At 31.7% G+C, this 17,869-nt stretch overlaps 4 protein-coding genes and 1 long non-coding RNA gene across 5 annotated transcripts; 2 read left to right on the top strand and 3 right to left on the bottom strand.

Annotated features, from left to right (window-relative positions):
• Nucleotides 1-10: 10 nt before the first annotated feature.
• Nucleotides 11-1,986, bottom strand: LOC130665765 (ankyrin repeat and MYND domain-containing protein 2). The gene is made up of 3 exons (XM_057466345.1): nt 1,712-1,986; nt 1,182-1,559; nt 11-1,090 (listed from the first exon to the last, which is right to left on the bottom strand). Exons 1-3 carry the CDS (start codon nt 1,910-1,912, stop codon nt 431-433), a joined length of 1,239 nt encoding a protein of 412 aa, XP_057322328.1. The 5' UTR covers nt 1,913-1,986; the 3' UTR covers nt 11-430.
• Nucleotides 1,987-4,382: 2,396 nt separating this feature from the next.
• Nucleotides 4,383-11,592, bottom strand: LOC130665762 (sodium-dependent dopamine transporter). The gene is made up of 13 exons (XM_057466338.1): nt 11,283-11,592; nt 10,666-10,842; nt 7,656-7,790; nt 7,323-7,547; nt 7,153-7,261; nt 6,942-7,080; nt 6,385-6,519; nt 5,889-5,992; nt 5,590-5,827; nt 5,175-5,303; nt 4,913-5,113; nt 4,679-4,846; nt 4,383-4,607 (listed from the first exon to the last, which is right to left on the bottom strand). Exons 2-13 carry the CDS (start codon nt 10,835-10,837, stop codon nt 4,383-4,385), a joined length of 1,980 nt encoding a protein of 659 aa, XP_057322321.1. The 5' UTR covers nt 10,838-10,842; nt 11,283-11,592.
• Nucleotides 4,472-9,658, top strand: LOC130665774 (uncharacterized). The gene is made up of 3 exons (XR_008989580.1): nt 4,472-4,609; nt 4,686-4,786; nt 9,419-9,658. It is a non-coding gene; the product is annotated as an uncharacterized LOC130665774 (long non-coding RNA).
• A 1,039-nt stretch (nt 11,593-12,631) lies between the features above and the next one.
• On the top strand, nt 12,632-15,320 carry LOC130665773 (small integral membrane protein 14). The gene is made up of 5 exons (XM_057466357.1): nt 12,632-12,776; nt 13,079-13,169; nt 13,474-13,528; nt 13,608-13,750; nt 14,279-15,320. The coding sequence occupies exons 2-5, from the start codon at nt 13,098-13,100 to the stop codon at nt 14,318-14,320; spliced, it is 312 nt and encodes a 103-aa protein (XP_057322340.1). The 5' UTR covers nt 12,632-12,776; nt 13,079-13,097; the 3' UTR covers nt 14,321-15,320.
• On the bottom strand, nt 15,314-17,865 carry LOC130665763 (zinc finger CCHC domain-containing protein 8 homolog). Its single transcript, XM_057466339.1, has 7 exons — nt 17,461-17,865; nt 17,149-17,353; nt 16,771-17,063; nt 16,487-16,700; nt 16,161-16,335; nt 16,000-16,091; nt 15,314-15,926 (listed from the first exon to the last, which is right to left on the bottom strand). The coding sequence occupies exons 1-7, from the start codon at nt 17,727-17,729 to the stop codon at nt 15,483-15,485; spliced, it is 1,692 nt and encodes a 563-aa protein (XP_057322322.1). The 5' UTR covers nt 17,730-17,865; the 3' UTR covers nt 15,314-15,482.
• Between the last annotated feature and the right edge of the window lie 4 nt (nt 17,866-17,869).

The raw sequence follows: 17,869 nt of genomic DNA, 5'->3' as shown, positions 1-17,869 counted from the left end.
CGCGGCCCTTAATTAAAAAAAAATAAAAATTACCTTTCCAAATGTTGATATTCCCTTCCACAATGAAAAATAACAAATAACATAAACAATAAACAAACAAAGCGCAATGTCCCACTTGACAATTCCCAGATCGTGTAACCCCGCGCTCTGGTGTAATTCCAAAATCGCCCGGCTACAAATTATTTCAATCAATCAAAAATTATTCCACCAATTATTCAAATTTATTTGATAATACATAAAAAGTCCTACAACATATAAAATAAAAATAAATGAAAGGTCTCCTTGAACTCCCTGATCTTACTCCGTATTCTTTTTATCTATTTTTTATTTAAATCGTAAAAAATTGTGCGGAATTAAATTTAAATAAAAAGTATTGAAGTGAAAACTAAGTAACCTCCCGTCTATTCAAAAAAAAGTCTATCTAAATAATTTATTTGATATTCAAATTGCCGATTTCGTTTTTAACAGCATTGGCAATATCGACTTTGTCAGTATCAGTAACTTTAGGATTTCCAGCAGCGGATCCAATACAAGAAGGACTCACGCGCGCGCATTCTTTCTTGTGCAAAAACCAGTGCAATCTCTGGCACTCGCGGTCGCAGTACTGAACCGCCTTGCATTTGCTGCACTTCTTGGTCGCCTTTTCTTCTCCACAGGTCATGCAGATCTGCTGATTGTCCGCGAACCCGCGCTGTCCATTGATAGCCGCGGATATAACAGACACCGCCGACGGCGGGTCAGTTCCAGCCAAAGTGGCCACCATCTGCCTGAATATCATGCTCTCGCGGAACGGGAACTCCCTCACTATTTCTCTCAGCAGAGCCTCCTGGTATTCCGGAAGGCCGTCGCTTCTGCTGCACTTCAGCAGTGCGCGTATAAAAAATTCCACCGGGTCCGTTTTATTTTTTTCCTCATCAGCTGATTTGTCTCCGTTTATTTTCTCAGCTTTTCTCGCTTCCAGCCGCTTCTGGCATTTTATCAACTCGCTTACAATACAACTCAGGTAGTGATATTTAAATGCCATTATTTCATTTGTGTCCGTACCTCTGGTCATTTCACGATGACGCATAGACTCCAATACTTTTTGAACCTATCAAATAAATTTAAAAAAATCCATAAACTTTTTTAAAAATCGACTTGTGCTAAAATACAGAACAGGTTTTTTTTTTATGTAAAAATACCTTCGGTAAATGATCTAGTAGACCAGTACACCTCTGCAAGCTCATAGCGACTCTAACCGGATGTACATTGACCTGCATAATGAACTTGTGAAGGGAATCGGCCAGATGCGGAGGCAACATCGGCTCTGTTTGTAATCCCTGTGGTTTTATGTAGTAATCAATATCAGCCTTTGGTATGTAATTGTTGATGGTGGCTACGCAGTTGTGATTCCCTACGAAGGCAGCCATTTGTGCGGGTGTCCTGCCTACGCTATTCGTCGCCGTAAGTTTGGCACCATGAGACATCAGCAGGTGACATAAATCTGCGTTGCCACTCAATGCCGCGAAATGCAATGCCGTGTATGCATGCTCGTGTTGACACGCATTTACATCAGCTCCCTAATCACCAGAGGAACAACAAAATTATTAAAACCCAACTAAAAAATAATTCAGGTAAAAAAAACTTGCTGTCAATAAAAATAATTACCGGTGGGGAAAATTGATCGGTTGCGGAAATAAAAAAATTGTTTGTTATGATAAACTTAACCTACCTGGTCGAGCAGCATCTGGACAATCTCTTTATTTCCTTTGTAACAGGCATGCTGGAGAGGACTCATACCGTTTTCGTCGACGAAGTCGATCTTCATTTTGTTGGAAGCGAGGAGAGCGCAGAGTTCCGCGGCTTCATTGTTACTTATTCGTGAAAATACTTGTTTTTGGAGATCTGATAGACTTTCTGTTGTCGGTGTCATGTTGACTAATGTGTAATGTGCTATGTTTAGTTTCTACGTCTGTTGTCTTGCTCGCCAGCTGCTCTCTAACCTCCGGATATCGATTATTCAAGTGGCGCCAAAAGTTCGATTATTCAAATTTACCATTTGCTCGACATTACTTTTTAAAGTTTTAGGTTATCATTTATTGTTTATTTATTATATGTATGACTAATTGTTTGAAAGACATATTTTTTAATGAGGTAATTATTTAATAATAATAATAATAATAATATTAATAACAATAATAATAATAAATATTATTATAAAAATCGCTGATTTGACTAAAACTCCGTTTTTTTAAATTAATTTTTTAATTAATAAAAAAAATTTATGTGAGTAGTATATAAAATATGTGAATATATATTAATATATATATGTGCCATGTGCATGCAATGTAAAATTAGTGTGGGTGTTTAATGCAACGTTAAATTTATAAATTTATTTAAATAAAAGCGATAATTGAATAATGGGGTAATTTAAATTTAAATTAAAAATTTTATTTTCTGATTAAATTTCGGGTTTTGTTTTTTACTCGGTTACGTAACAAATGATCCGAGGACAATTGATCCGCGACAATTGATCCGTCGATAAAATGCGTGTAACATGAAAAATTACGCCCTTATTTCACTAATTTTGTGTGCGTGTACACGGAAAGAAAATTATGGGAAGTTTTGTTATGCATTATGGGAATGGTTCCCATAATGGTATGGGAATAGTACCTATACTATTATGGGAATGGTTCCTATATTGGTATAGGAACTATTCCTATAATATTATGGGAACTATTCCCATAATGTTATGGGAACCATCCCTATAATATCATAAAATTTTTTTTTTGCACTATAGTGTAGAAATTTCCCAAAATTTGAATTTTCTTGAATGTTTTGTGCTGACAAAAAATTCTTGTTAAAAATTTTAATGTTTTTTTGCCAAATACGATTTTTTTTTCAATGTTTGAATTTTTGTTTTTATGTTTAATAATATTTCTGTGTATTGTAGAAGTGATTACCGCACTTCTTTAAATTATTTTTTTCATGATAATATGGGAACCATTCCCATAATATTATAGGAATGGTTCCTATAATAGTATGGAAACTATTCCCATAACATTATAGAAAGTATTCCTATAAATTATAGGAACCATTCCCATAATTATAGGAACTATTCCTATAATTATGGGAAACATTCCTATAATTATAGGAACCGCTCCCATAATTTATGGTCGTAATTCCTATGATGGTATAGTAAAAAATTTCACAAAATTATGGGAACCGCTGCCATAATTTTCTTTCCGTGTAACATAAAAAATCTACTCACACACAAATTAGAGAAAAAAGGGCGTAATTTTTCATGTTACACGCATTTTATCGACGAATCAATCGTCGCAAGGATCAATTGTCGCGGATCATCGGTCGTGTCACCGTCTTACTCAAATTAATGACTTGATTTTTTTCATCATTAAATAAAAATTTTTTTTACACAAGTAATAATTTTATTAACCAAAAAATTATCATTACACAATCAAAACAGTTAATAATTATTTAAGTAAATGTTCGCTCAATATGGCTCTCGAACGATCATTTCCTTCAAAGCCTCAACAAATTAATAACATTATATAATTATTAGTCTATAAACAATATTTAACACGTCAATAAATTAATTATTATAATTATTTATCAGTAATAATTTTAAAATCGTCCAACAAAGCCCGAACTGCGACCTATGGCTGCGATTGCAGTTCAGATGCATTGTATAAATATATATATTTATTATAATTATAATTATAATTAATTACTACAGTCTTAATAGTCTACCCTATCAAACTAATTAATATCGTAACGATAAATTTTATTTTGCGTATAGTCCACACAGCATAAGTATCCGAGCTCGTCATACAGCCCATCAATACTTCAACTAATTTATTATTATTATAAATAATACTCAATTCTTACACTAATCGATTTTTTTACTTCGACAAAATCTATTTCATAGTCGAACTCCATTATCTCGGTACTTCCCCTGAATCCTGACCCTCACTACAAGCTGCGCTCTCCCACCCTTTGCTATAAATTTGTGTGTGTGTGTATATTTATATATGCATCACACATGTGGTGTAAGAGCGCATGCGTGATAGTTTACTTTTTCCAAAAGAAGGGGCATCCGTTAACCCGAAAATCCCAAGAAATTTCCGCTCCGTGGACTAAACGTCCGAGTTAATGGAGTCCGACTTTTTAAATTCCAAATATTTATATATTTCTATACTAATAGCTTTTAAATCTTTAAATTAACGTCCGTTTTATTTATAAAGCCCCTACTAGATAAATTTTAATTTTAATTAAAAAAAATTTAATTGATAGAAGAAATTAATTAATTAATTAATTAATAAATAATAATGTTAGCAGAGATAAATATGGAAACGCGAGCCACGTAAAATTACTAGAGTGTTGTCCTAGACGGGTTCTGGTGGTGGGTCGCCATTGTCACCAGGATGAAGTACAACTTGAATTTTTTCTTTAGTTAGATCTAATTGTTCTTTAGGTAATACGTCAACAAAACCGCCTTCTTCGAGTAAACTTGTTCGTACGGCTCCATTAGCTACTGAACTTACGGTTGATCTCATGTTCACTGTTTGCTGCTGTGTGTCTCTCCATGGAGTTGTTAATATTTTTATTCTCTGTAATTAAATTTATCAATCAATACTCAATGATTTTTTAATTGTTACTCTTTTATTTATAATTAATTTACTTGACAGAATGTTCCGGGGGTAACAATTATTTTATAAATCGCCATTCCTGGGATCATGGCCACTGAAGACGATGCTATGATCCATCCAATGATATTTGCCCACAAGGGGTAAGTGTATTCGTCATATGAAAGAGGTTCGTAGCCCATTAAACCGTAGACGATAATAAACTATACATAATAAATATGAGTAAATTAATTTATTTTGAATTAAGAATAAAAATTTACTGAACTTACGACAATAAAAATCGGAGCAATAAATTTCCAACAAACGCGCCAGTAGAGTCCTGGTGCAAATCCAATCATATCTTTAATGTCTGCGCAAAATCTATCGGTGCCGTAAATCCAGCTGACGGCTATCGCTTCCGCGAGTACGGCAAATAGCATCGAGTAACCGGCAGCGTAACGGTCCAATAAATGAAAGAAGTAAAATCCTCCCTAAGAAAATTAATTTTATTAATAACGAGTCATTATTTTTATTTTTATACTAAATACTTACTTGGGAACATGACGCAAGACCCACGAGAAAGTATAATGTAAATAAACACGCGACAAATATTTCCCGGTGATTACCAATCAGAGGAAATTCGTCACTTAATGCTGTTATTATTGCTTCCGAACCACCAAACTATAATTACATATAAATAATTAATGATTTTTAAAAAATTTTATCACTTTTTTATTTTTAAATCATTGTCCGAAGACAAATAACTGAGTGGCAAAATAACCGCGGCATAGTTACCGCGGATAAAACGGCGGGAGAATTTCAAAATTTAAATTTTAAAAAGAGTTTAATTTTAATTTCTGGCAATACGCGAAATTTTCGTATTAAATGAAAGTAATTGCAGTCAATTACTGTGTCAATTAGTCATTTTGCCCTCGGTAACTGTCGCGGCATAAAATTCAGTACTTACTGAGCTGTCTAATCCGAGAGTAAGTAACATCATAAAAAATATAAGCGCCCAAAACATAGATCCAGGCATCGTTGCAATTGCCGCGGGATAAACAATAAAAACAAGACCGGGGCCTTCTGTTGCAACATCTTTGATAGATCGTCCGCTTGCATGCGCCATGTAACCGAGGACCGAAAAAATAACGAAGCCGGCAATAAAAGAAGTCACGCTGTTGATGACACTCGTCAGTATTGCATCGCTAAAATAAATATTTAGACAATAAATAAATTAATAAGTAATTAATTTTTAAAATAAATTACCTGTAGACATTATTGTGGTACTCATTGTAACTGGCGTAGGCTAGAAGAACTCCGAACCCGGGTCCGAGGGAAAAAAATACTTGAGTTGCGGCATCCACCCATACCTATAAATAAATATATATATTATTTATTAGTGGTGAATTTATAAATAATATAACAATAAAATATCTAGACAGATTATATTTTATATTAACTCAATAAAAGATTTTAATGCGTTAAATAAAATGCGAATCACGTTTGCGCACTCGGTCAACTACTTGAGGGTATTTACGAGACGCTTACACAGATTTTCCATTTCACCATTTGTCCCTTCACTCTGTTATATTTCCAAGAGTCAACTCATGCGCTCACAATTTTATATGCTTTAATATGGACACTGCCACTATGCTAGATTATAATAATTTATAACTCGAATAATATAAAGAGTTAGATTTTTGTATTTCGCAGTCAGTTGGAATGAAAAATAAGTAAATTGAGTTTAAATTATTTTTTTCACCTCGGCGTTTGTTATTGCGGTGAAATTGGGACTGAGGTAGTACTTTATTCCTTCGGCACTTCCTGGTAGGGTGACACCACGGACTAAGAGGATCAGAAGCACAGCGTAGGGAAACAAAGCCGTGAACCAGACCACCTAGATCAGGGAAATTACTTAATATTTATTGTTATTTTATTTTATTGATCGCGATGCTTCGGTTTACTTTTATCGTAAACTAAAAGCGCTAGACTTCTGTCGGGTAAAAAAATTTAAAAAGATTTTGTTGATGATGAAAATTTAATTTAAATTAAATTATTTTAATTTAAATATTTTTTACAAACTGTTAAAAAAAATTTAATTTATTTATTTCATTTTCCCGCGGTTTTATTTTAAACAAAAAAAAAATTTGTCTTTATTTATTTTAAAAGCCCGCCAGAATTTAAAAATAAAAACTTTTGTTATCAACTCAAAGAAAATATTTAAATGCATTTTATAAATTTACAACTCGAAATTTTTACAATTAAAATATTTATTTTGTCAAAGTCGCGGCCCTTAATTAAAAAAAAAATAAAAATTACCTTTCCAGATGTTGATATTCCCTTCCACAATGAGAAATAACAAATAACATAAACAATAAACAAACAAAGCGCAATGTCCCACTTGACAATTCCCAGATCGTGTAACCCCGCGCTCTGGTGTAATTCCAAAATCGCCCGGCTAAAAATTATTTCAATCAATTAAAAATTATCCCACCAATCATTCAACTTTACATCATACAAAAAAAATTACTTGAAGTATTCCTGAGCCGCGCTCGTATACTTCGTTGTATTGTCATCCGTGTAATTCCTCCAGCTTCCATAATTATTGTATCCCAATAAACTATTATCGCTCGTATTAACTGCAAAAAAAAAATTTTCAAACTAAAAGTCACCATAAATCACCAAAAAAAAAAAACTTACGCAGTAACGAAGTCTGGTAATAATCACTCCAGTCATTAATAACAAACTCATCAGAAGTATTTGAATTTAATTCCCGACAAAGTGGAGTATTCCATGGATTACCGCAGGTTGTCCACGGCAACATGTTCGTAAACGATGCAAAAAAATAACGCAATGCCCAAGCTATTATAACATTATAGTAAAAATCAACGTAGAAGGCTATCAGCGCAACAGCGTAACCGATTCCTGTGAGGATAAAAATGATTTATTTATTAAGAGAATGCGTCTGTCCAATACAAAGTCAGAGAGTAGTCAGCAAATAAGCTGTCAGTTGCATTAAATAAATATTAATACCTTTGAGTAAAGGAACAAGTCGTCCCCAACATGTAATAGCTCCTTTCCGGTTAAATTGCCCTAGAGCAAGTTCCATATAGAATAAAGGAATACCACCGACTATTAACATTATGCAGTAGGGAACTAGAAATGCACCTGAAAAAAATATTTATTTATTTACTTGATGCGATGGTGATGATGAGAGGGATAAAGCTTAAAGAAATAATAGTTTTAACATAAATCAAGTGCTCGAGAGTCGGTCAAGAGGGTAATTGACGGTGGGAAATAAAAAAATAAAGTTAAAGAGCAGAGCATTTGAGAGAGAGCGGAAACGCGATTGAAAGTTTTGGAAAGAAAGAGAAAATGGCCTTAAAGTTTAAAGTGCTCCATTTTTCGCTTCTTTATGAACTTTTTATTTTATTTTATTTTTTTGTGTCTTGGTAATTTTCACAGCTGACTTGTGACTAAAGTAAAATAGCTTTCAATCTAACTATATTTCCATTACTGATAATGATGAAAGCTTTGAGTGGTCAGATTTAGTTTTTTTCGGCGGATCCCTATTTTTATGATTTATGACAATTTGTGGATTAGATTGATGAATTTTATTTGGGAAGTAAAAAAAGCGGGAGATCAAGAGGATTTATGGAGGAGGATAAAGATACTTTGTGGGAAAGAGGATTTTTTACGGAAGTGCATGCTAAGAAGATCATTTATTGAGCTCTAAGTCTTAGTCACGGGATTTTAGGATTTTTTTTTTTTAAATCAACAGGTTTCGTTGAATTTTTCATTAGCGTATCATAAAAAAATTATTATTATTTTAAAAATATTTCGTACAAAAAATACCGAGACGTGAATTCGAATTCGGTCTCTGAAATCATTGGAGATTTAAAAAAATCCTACTCGGGGTTCAAACCCAAATCCCTGAATATCAAAATATTTTTATCAAACTTACTGTCATCTTACAGCTTTAATTAGTAATTAATTAATTAATTAATTTTATTTTTATAAAAAAACGTGATAATAATCGCTGCCATTTTTTTAAAGTTTAAAAAAACGGAGCGCGGATTCAAATCGCGGAAAATTTTCTTCACTCCATCACCCATAATTAAATTTTAATTACTCATTAATTATTGATTATAAAAAAAAATTGTAGGGGAGGGAGGGGCAAAAGGGGGTACTTAAGGAAATACCAAGTTTTCGAGGACTCAAATACGCTAAATCTTTTTTTTTTTTAATGATATTCAAAGTAAATAGAAGAAATTTTCAGTTACCGTTGAAAAAAAAATTTTTCATTTCTGCAGGCAAAGTGGGGTACCCCCTAAAAAAGGTAAAAAAAAAAAATTTCTGGATTTTAAACGAATTTGATTAAGTTGAATTTTTTTGTAAGTAATTTACATGAAGAAAAATTATATTTTACATGTTTATTGGATACAAATGAAGAAAAAAAATTTTTAATAGTTTTTATCATAAAACAAACGTCATTAATATTTTTCAACTGACAATTGATTTTTGAAAAAGTTTACCAAAAAAAATTCAAAGTAACGTTTAATTTTATTTACAGAAGTGATTTTGGAATGTTTAAAAACCATTCAAAACATAAAATTTTTTTTTATCGAATTTTGGGGGTACCCCGTTTTGCCTACCCTACCCCCTTTTGCCCCCCCTTCCCCTAAATGTCATCGATTAAAAAAAAAAATTGTATATGATTGAAATCGATCGTGAAATAAAAAATAAAATATTAAAAAATTATGAACTATTTTTTTTATAAAAAAAATTTTTTGTAGTTTGTTACAGACGTCCATGATCAAAGGTGTCCTAAATAGTTTGAATAATGAAATTAATTGAGGGCAATTCGAGAGTAAATTAGCGACCGATCTTGCCGTTGATAATAGCTCGCGTGCTCCAGTATGAACATGCCGTAGCAGTACACAGCAGCATCAGTACCAGCACTAGCATCATCAACACCAGCGTGTAGCATCGCCAGTAGCCGCCCATAGCAGTCAGTGCACACCCCATTCCAACGGTAGAACTTTAACTTAATTAGCAGCCGCTTTTGAGAAGCTTTCCTGTATCACTCTATCAACCCAGTGTCAACTTAATCGCATTCCTGGCTGCCTTGATATTGCGCCAACTAATAGCATTTATACCTGCTCTCTACTCTTTATACCATACTCTCAACACTCAGCTCTCTACCAGCTCTCCAATCTACCAGAGCAACTAGATTCTCTCCATCGTAATTTACACACTACACTATTATATCGAATTATTTTTTCATGCGGTCATTACTTCTCGACGCAACTTTTAATCGTAATTGATAATTTACGATATTATTAAAGTTTAATATTTATTGATGCAGAAAAGAAATCCTGCGCTTCAGTATCAACCGAATGCTCTAGGCTGCTTAAAGAGCCCAACATTTTAATAATAACTTAATAAGATTAATAAAAAGTTATAATTTAAGATTACGTACTTCATTTCTTACTCCATACTTTTATTTCATTTTCTACCTTATAAATTTAATCCGACAAGCGAATAAGCTTCCTCCTCTTTTAATAAAGTCTTATATATATATTAAAATATCTCTAGTCTTTACTTATGTACAACTGTACATATATATACATACGTATATATATTTTCTAGATACAGACTACAGCAAATTTGGCGCGCTAAATGACAATCAACCGTCTAGTTAAAATTATATTACCCTCATTTCTCATATATATATATATACATATATATTATTTACTTAAATTATTATTAACAGACCTACAATTACTTGATTTTTAATTTCTATTATTTTTGTTTTCAAATTTAAAAATTCAAAAATTTGAATTTTTTTTTCCCGTCATTATAATTACGATTATTTTATTTGTAAGAATTTAAAATAATTTTTGTTATATATGTAAAATTTGAAAACTGGAATTTTAAAAAAAATATTGACTAATTTTATCTAAAATTTTTAATTAATTAAAATTAATAAACTAATTTTTTAATTTCTTGAGATTGAAAAAAAAAACTATTAAAAACTTACCGCCCCCATTTTTGTAGCACAAGTACGGAAATCTCCAAACATTCGCCAAATCAACAGCAAATCCAATTACTGATAAAAGAAAATCAACTTTTCCAGACCAAGTTTCGCGGCCCTCGACTATAACTTTGCCGCTATCGGTCGGCGTCGTTGGTTTTGAGACCCTCGATGTCATTTTTCCTACAAAAAATTTGAATGAAAAATAAAATAAAAAGGATTAAACGTTCAGCAGAACAAAGAATAAATAAAAAAAAAAATGAATAAATAGTTAAACGGATTCGAGAGGAATGAATAGCCAATCGGTAGATAATTCGGACGACAAGTTATCGATAGCCCTTCAGCACATATCAACCCTCTAGAGCAATACAACAAGCTCATTGTGCTTGCAATGACGGGTACATACGGTCAACACAACACAACACCACCATACCAGTCAGTTATATGTATTTCAAAGCCGATCTCCCAGAGTGTTCCCACGAGAGCTTTTCTGTCACACGCATCATTCTCTTACTCTATATATTATAAACCTCTTCAATTATCACGTTATTTTTTTTTAAATTTACCATTCACCTCTCATACAAAATATTTTATTTTATTTATTTAGAAAAAAAAATACTTACCCCTGATCAATAATCTTTTATAAAAATAGATTGATTTTTATAATTCAAACACTGGCTTAATAAATAATTGACTTTAAGCCAAATTATTAATAAAATTAATTTGTTTTTATTCATTAAACCCATTACCGTTTTAATTATTTATTAAGATTTTTTTTTATTCACTACTCAAATTTTTTGAAAAATTATAAGGAAAATGTAAACTGTCACTTTATGGACATGATTTAAAAATCACAGTTCACTGGAAATAAAAATTAAAAATTTGAATTTTTTATGGGTAATTGTTAATTGGAAATAAATAATTTAATGTGAGAAGTTGATAAAAAAAAATGAATAAATAATTATAGTGAATCTGTCAACGTCAACTGACGAAATGACAATTTCTCCGGAAAATTCAAGACTATATACGCGCTTGTCACGTGGTCTTGATATTATGGCCAATCAAAATGCGTCGTGATAAGCTTCTGGTAAAAAAATAAAATCTCATGTTAAATGTCAATTATTCAAAAATTTATTTTGTACATTCAAAAATTACATATTTTTGAAAAAAAGTATTTGAAAAATTTTAATGTTTCAGTCCCAAAAAGACTTAATTTAAATTTTGAAAATTTAACATGCGCGTTAAACTTTCCAAAAATTTAATGCGGGAAAAAAATTCAAAATTCAAATTAATTTTAAAAAGTAAAAATTGTAAAATTTTCAATTTTGATTTTCAGACTAGATCTAAAAAATTTTAGATCCAAGATCTATACGAATTTTCAAATAGATCTGATGCCAATGCAGATCTAAATTTTCAAAAATCCAAATTTGATTTTATCAGATCTATTAAAATTAAATTTTATTTTTCCCAGACTTTGAATTTCTTTAAAAAATTTTTACAACTTAATTTTTGTATTTAAAAATATTTTGTCATTATAAATTTAACATGCGCGTTAAACTTTTCAAAGATTTAATGCGGGAAAAAAAATTAAAATTCAAAATTCAAATTAATTTTAAAAAGTAAAAATTATAAAATTATAAATTTTGATTTTCAGACTAGATCTAAAAAATTTTAGATCCAAGATCTATACGAATTTTTAAATAGATCTGATGCCAATGCAGATCTAAATTTTCAAAACTCCAAATTTGATTTTATCAGCTTACAAAATCAAATTTTATTTTTCCCAGATTTTGAATTTTTTTTAAAATATTTTTACAACTTAATTTTTGTATTTTAAAATATTTTGCTATCATAAAATATTCCGCGCCAAAATTACAATTTTCAAAAAAAAATTCCAGGAAAATAGAAATGAGTAAAAACTTTTCGCCAACTAGGATTCAAATCCGCGAGTTTCGCGCGAGTATGTGGTACTTTTTAATTGGCCGGCGGTTCTCCAATCACCAGGAGATCCCCTCCTCGGAGAAGATGGTCATTACACCCCGACCGTGAACATAAATAGTGAACAGAACAAGTACAGAGCACAAAAATATTTGATCATCAATAATAATTGGAGCCAGGTAATTGTTCGCTACCATCTGTCTAAATATTTAATAATTTCATTATTTATTCTCCTTCAAATTACCATAACTATCAAAACTATTATTACCATTATTTACTTTTTGACATATGGAGTTAGAAATTTTTTCTAATGACATAATTAAATTCTGCTGCAGTGTCCTACTATTTCTTACAACGCCGCTGTCAGCTTCACTTCTATTCTAAATTCCCAATCTGACAATCGTCTCTCCCTCAATTTATTTTTTTTATTTACAATTATTGTTTGTTAACTATCAATAAATATTATTTACTATTGTTCTAGATTATTTTAATACTTAATAATGGCTGACGAATCATTTGATGTCTGCGAATGCATTTGGAATTACAATGCAATGCAACGATTACTGTCATTGGTAATTATCTCATTTATTTATTAATTTTATTTTTATTCAATTTATTTTCCTATCAAATCTGACGTGACTGTTTTCAAGTTGAAAAGTCATTTAATTGTTTGTATTATGCAATAGGTTGTTTAAAATTATTTAAATTGTGCAAAAAAAAAATAAATAAAATATTTTGTTATCAAGTCAAGGTCGTGTTAAAAATGTGCATAAAAAAGTATATTGTAGATATATATGTACAGGGAATTTTAATTGACTTTTAATGGATGCGATATGTTTATGTTTACTGATAATCATTTTTTTTTTCCTATTGCAGTTGCGGCAAACGCAGGCATACTGTACTGATAACGAGTGTTTCAACTTGACAAATCGTATGTTATCTATTTTTTATTATTATTTTACTATATATGTATACACACATATATTTATGTATATTTTTACGTTTTAAAGTCCCGGGACCAGAAGGGAGTCAGGGGAATTCGGATTTCCTGTTCATTGGAATCGCGTTTTTCGCGATGACGCTCATGTACTTGTTCAGACCGAACTCGATGCGTCAGGGGTACGGAGAGGATGTCAAGCCACGGAATTTAACTGTGAGTTGGTTCATTTTTTCAAAAATTCAATAGAGTTTGGGAATTTTTTTTTATGGAATTTTATTTAAGACTCGAGCTAAAAATAAATCAATTACTCATTGTTTTATAAATACGATATATTTATTTTTTTATGAACTAGATTTCGTAATTTCATCAGCGAGAATATGAATTATTTATTGTGAATAAATATTTTTATATCTGGAATTCTGATGTTTACAAAAAAAAAATTTGAATTATTTTTATTGATTTTTAAATTTACCCGGGAAAAAATACGCAAATATAAAAATATATGGATATTTGAAAATAGTCATGTTAGATCTGAGTAATTTTCCCGGGAAATTTAAAAATAAAATATATTTTAGACGATTAAAGTTAACAGACCAACAATACGTCGATAAAAATTAATTTTAGATTTTATGGGTTTGTTGCTGTCATTAAAAAAAATTCCATTAAATTTCTATTTTTAAATCCTAGACTACTTTGAGCAGATAAACAAATAAATATAAAAAAAAAATTATATTTTCTAAGGGCCCCAATGATGATCCACCAGCACCGCCGCCAATAAATTAATAAAAGTAAATCAGCAGTTAATTTCGGGCTTTCATTAAATCCAATTATACATTATAACAAAACTAATTATTTAAAACAATCAATTTAAATTTTCAATCACTAAAAAATTTAATTTCAAGTATCTAATACTTTTACGGAAAAATAACTGTGGGAAAATTGCAGTTTCAAATCTCAGTCTCTACTCCGAAACTAAAAATTAAATTATTTTTGAACCGTAGTAATTACTACAGTTCTAAAGACTTTTTTCTTCATGCGTTTCATTCATAGTAAAGTTCCTTCAATTAAAAATCCACCAGAAACTTAAATTTTTTATCTAGTAAATTTTATTGACTCGAACTTTTAGTCTACAGAGCGGAAATTTTTTTAAATTTCCAAGTTAACGGATTCCCCTTCTCCTGGAAAATGTAAACTATCGCGCATGCGCTCTTACATTACATGTATGGCGCATATATAAATATACGCACACATACAAATTTATAGCAACGAGTGGGGGTCAAGATTTAGGGGAAGTTCCCAGATAATGGAATCCGAGGTTCGGCTGTACTTGAAATTTTTTTTGAGGCCCCTGTTTTTGTACTGAAAATTGTCATTTTTCCACTGCTTTTTTCCGTGTCGTTGATTAAATTTTTTTTTTTTATAGTGATGTATAATTTGGTTTAAAAAAAAATTAAATATTTCGTCTCCGCACAATTACTAAATAATTACTGTTTTTTATTATAATTATTGATATTGATATTGATATTAAATAATAATAATAAGTAACGAAAATATATATTATATAAATATATTTTTAAATTGTAAAGTTGGAATAATGTGAATACTAATGTATAAATTAAGAGAAAATTAATTAACTAAACTAGAAGTATGTAATAATTATTCGAGTGGAATTTTATTGTAAAAAAATGTTATTGTAGGAAAGAGAGAGTTTAATACGACTAAAAATAAATTAAAACATTCCAGGTTTGCAATAAAGAATTTAAAAAAAAAAATTAATTAATTACTCATTTGTTGTTTTTATTAAGAAATATAATTTTGTCAATGGTACTTTCAAATTTAACTTATTTTCACCAAAAGATTTTAAAATATGTACAAACATTTAACTGTAACGGACAATTTATCAATTAATTATTACTATTATTGATTACTTTAATAATAATAAACTTCAAGAGTAATCCTGATTAGTCAGAGTTCGGATTTTTTGAATAATCCCGCTCATTTTCTCATACTTGCCCGTAGCTCCAGGTAAATTTTCAAAATTAATAACATCGCAAATGTCCTTGGAGAATTTATCGCTGTCGGGCAGCCGACTGTACTTGGAAGTGCTTTTAATTAAAGGCGTACCCAGTTCGATTGTCTTAACTGACCCCAACTTGGGTGTATTTTCACTGTCAGAGGTCGAGCTCCGGGCAGTCACCGGAGTCACCGGCGGGGTCGCCGTTAAATTCAAACATTTCGCACTAGACTTGGGAGTTTCGGCGGTCGAATTATTTTGTGAACTCAATGGCGTGCCCGGGCTGGACAAGTTCGAGTCGTTCAACTCCTGGAGCAACAATTTTTTTCTTCTCTCCAAGTCCGCGAGCGATGGCGAGTCGCAGGAGGGATCAGTCTGCAAAAAATAATTCAATTCAATCAGCGCCCGGTTTGAGTAAAATAAAATTTTTTAAAAAACTGATAAATACTTTTGGAGTCATCGGCAACTCGGGCTCACATCCTGGCGGCGCTGGTTCCTGGGAATCTTCGCCGTTTATCGGTACCAGTTCTACTATGGAGTCTATGGTAAATAAAAAAATTTTTAATTAAAATATATTGGGATTTTCAATTTAAAAAAATAATAAATTACCTTCAGTAGGCTCGCAGTCCATTTCCACGGGGCAGATGATCGCATCAGGACTCGGTTCGCTGACAGACCGCTCAAGTTTCTTTTTTTTGTAGCCTTGCTCAGCTTTGCGGCAGCTCAACATCTGCAGCATCCTTTCCTTGCTGTGCAATGCCTGCATCTCCGGGTTCCAGTATGCCTGTATATCCACACGAACGACGTACAATAATAATAAAGACAAGATAACTCCCGTGGTGATCACCACTCAATAAATAATTACGACGTCGGTTCAACGTCGCTAACTTGATACTCATTAATATTCATACTCATACTCATACTCATGTTCTTACATCTCTAGTACCAGCTGCCGGCGCGACATTGAATCCTGGGTAGTCGTGAATTTTTTTCATGTCAAACTTAGCATTGTCCTCAGGGGAAAATATCTCTCCGACTTCCTCTGCTGGGTCTAGGACACGTCTACCGTCCGAATTGTAGAGATTGAGACCCGAGTGCTCAAGTTTCGCTTCCTCTAGCCAACCTGGCGGGTACCCCAGTAACCTCATCCTGAAGAAATTCACCAACGAATTAACAAATATCCAGCTAATTATTATTTTCTAACCAATTAAGGACTTACTTAAATATATGTTTTGGTAGCTCGTTATGACTGAGACCTAGAGCTTTGCGCAGCTCGCTACTCAGAACACCAGGTACAAATTTCTGTTCCTCGACGTGATATCGCGAGTTCTTTGATGTCGATCTTGAAGAAAATTCTTTGCGGTTTTTATTTATTTCATTGAAATTACGCGGCTTTGGGCAGTCGCGCAAGTTATGATTTCCTATACAATTGAAACATGTAAGTTTAGGTCCTGCGCAATCATTTTCTTCATCTGAATCTCCTGTTGATTCTTTCAACACGCGATCAAATTTCTGTAATAAAATAAAATTTTTAATTTATTTTTTAAAAATTAAAATTCCCGCGAAATTTAAAAACTCGGAAATAAAAATTTCATACTTTTCCATAAGCAGGAATATTATAAAAGTCTTCAGCAACAGGTTTGTTGTCAATCGTAAACAATGGGCTCGATAAATTGTCATCATGTTTACGTTTATTAGAATCTTTGTCCCAGATTTCTAATACTAAATCTGATGAATTGTCTTCTGGCAAATTAACGCGTACGAGTCTTTGTAAAAAATCTTTCACGCGTTTCCTGTACTCGCTAAAATTAAAAATTTCATTTAAATATTAATCAGTCAATTAATTAATTGCGTAATTAAATTATTTGTTAAGAAAGTGATAAATTGATAGTGAAAATGTAATCAGTACCAAGCGACAGCTTTGTCCCTAAAGATAACCTTAATGATTGGCTCATGTTCCTGGTGGTCATTAATTTCCTCCTGATTGCCGTCAATGTCGTCGATGACGATAAAACCGTCGGGGGCGTCACCAGGTGGTAGAGTTTTACCTTCGCTGGATTTATTATCCACATCGTTATTGTCAATAACTTCAATATCGTTATCACAAACAGACTCTTGACTCGTGTCCAAGCATACAACCGAGTCATCTTGACTGTGAGAATCTCCGTTGCAGTTCATCGCTTATTTACTTTTTAATTAACACATAAAAAAAAAACTAATTACTAAGACCGCGTTGTTTATTTATTTACTTTTATATATTTTTTATTTATATTGTTGTTATTTATACAAATTGTTTGGGTCAGTTTTTGTAGATCCGA

Source organism: Microplitis mediator, chromosome 3 (genome assembly GCF_029852145.1).
Source record: "Microplitis mediator isolate UGA2020A chromosome 3, iyMicMedi2.1, whole genome shotgun sequence".
Classification (NCBI taxonomy): Eukaryota; Metazoa; Arthropoda; class Insecta; order Hymenoptera; family Braconidae; genus Microplitis; species Microplitis mediator.
Note: the sequence above shows the minus strand (reverse complement) of the source record. Positions and strands in the feature narration are given on the sequence as shown.

Bases quoted from the DNA above. Each gene is read 5' to 3' on its own strand.
- LOC130665765 (XM_057466345.1), bottom strand. From the start codon at position 1,912: ATGACACCGACAACAGAAAGTCTATCAGATCTCCAAAAACAAGTATTT. The intron at 1,560-1,711 runs GTAGGTTAAGTT...TCTGGTGATTAG, and splicing joins TCCAGATGCTGCTCGACCAG to GGAGCTGATGTAAATGCGTG. The intron at 1,091-1,181 runs GTATTTTTACAT...TTTATTTGATAG, and splicing joins TACTAGATCATTTACCGAAG to GTTCAAAAAGTATTGGAGTC.
- LOC130665773 (XM_057466357.1), top strand. From the start codon at position 13,098: ATGGCTGACGAATCATTTGATGTCTGCGAATGCATTTGGAATTACAAT. The intron at 13,170-13,473 runs GTAATTATCTCA...TTCCTATTGCAG, and splicing joins TGCAACGATTACTGTCATTG to TTGCGGCAAACGCAGGCATA. The intron at 13,751-14,278 runs GTGAGTTGGTTC...ATATTTTCTAAG, and splicing joins TCAAGCCACGGAATTTAACT to GGCCCCAATGATGATCCACC.
- LOC130665762 (XM_057466338.1), bottom strand. From the start codon at position 10,837: ATGACATCGAGGGTCTCAAAACCAACGACGCCGACCGATAGCGGCAAA. The intron at 7,262-7,322 runs GTAAGTTTTTTT...TTTTTTTTGCAG, and splicing joins TTACCAGACTTCGTTACTGC to TTAATACGAGCGATAATAGT. The intron at 5,304-5,589 runs GTAAGTACTGAA...ATGTAATTATAG, and splicing joins CTCTCGGATTAGACAGCTCA to TTTGGTGGTTCGGAAGCAAT.
- LOC130665763 (XM_057466339.1), bottom strand. From the start codon at position 17,729: ATGAACTGCAACGGAGATTCTCACAGTCAAGATGACTCGGTTGTATGC. The intron at 17,064-17,148 runs GTATGAAATTTT...ATTTTATTACAG, and splicing joins ATATTCCTGCTTATGGAAAA to AAATTTGATCGCGTGTTGAA. The intron at 16,701-16,770 runs GTAAGTCCTTAA...GAATTTCTTCAG, and splicing joins CTACCAAAACATATATTTAA to GATGAGGTTACTGGGGTACC.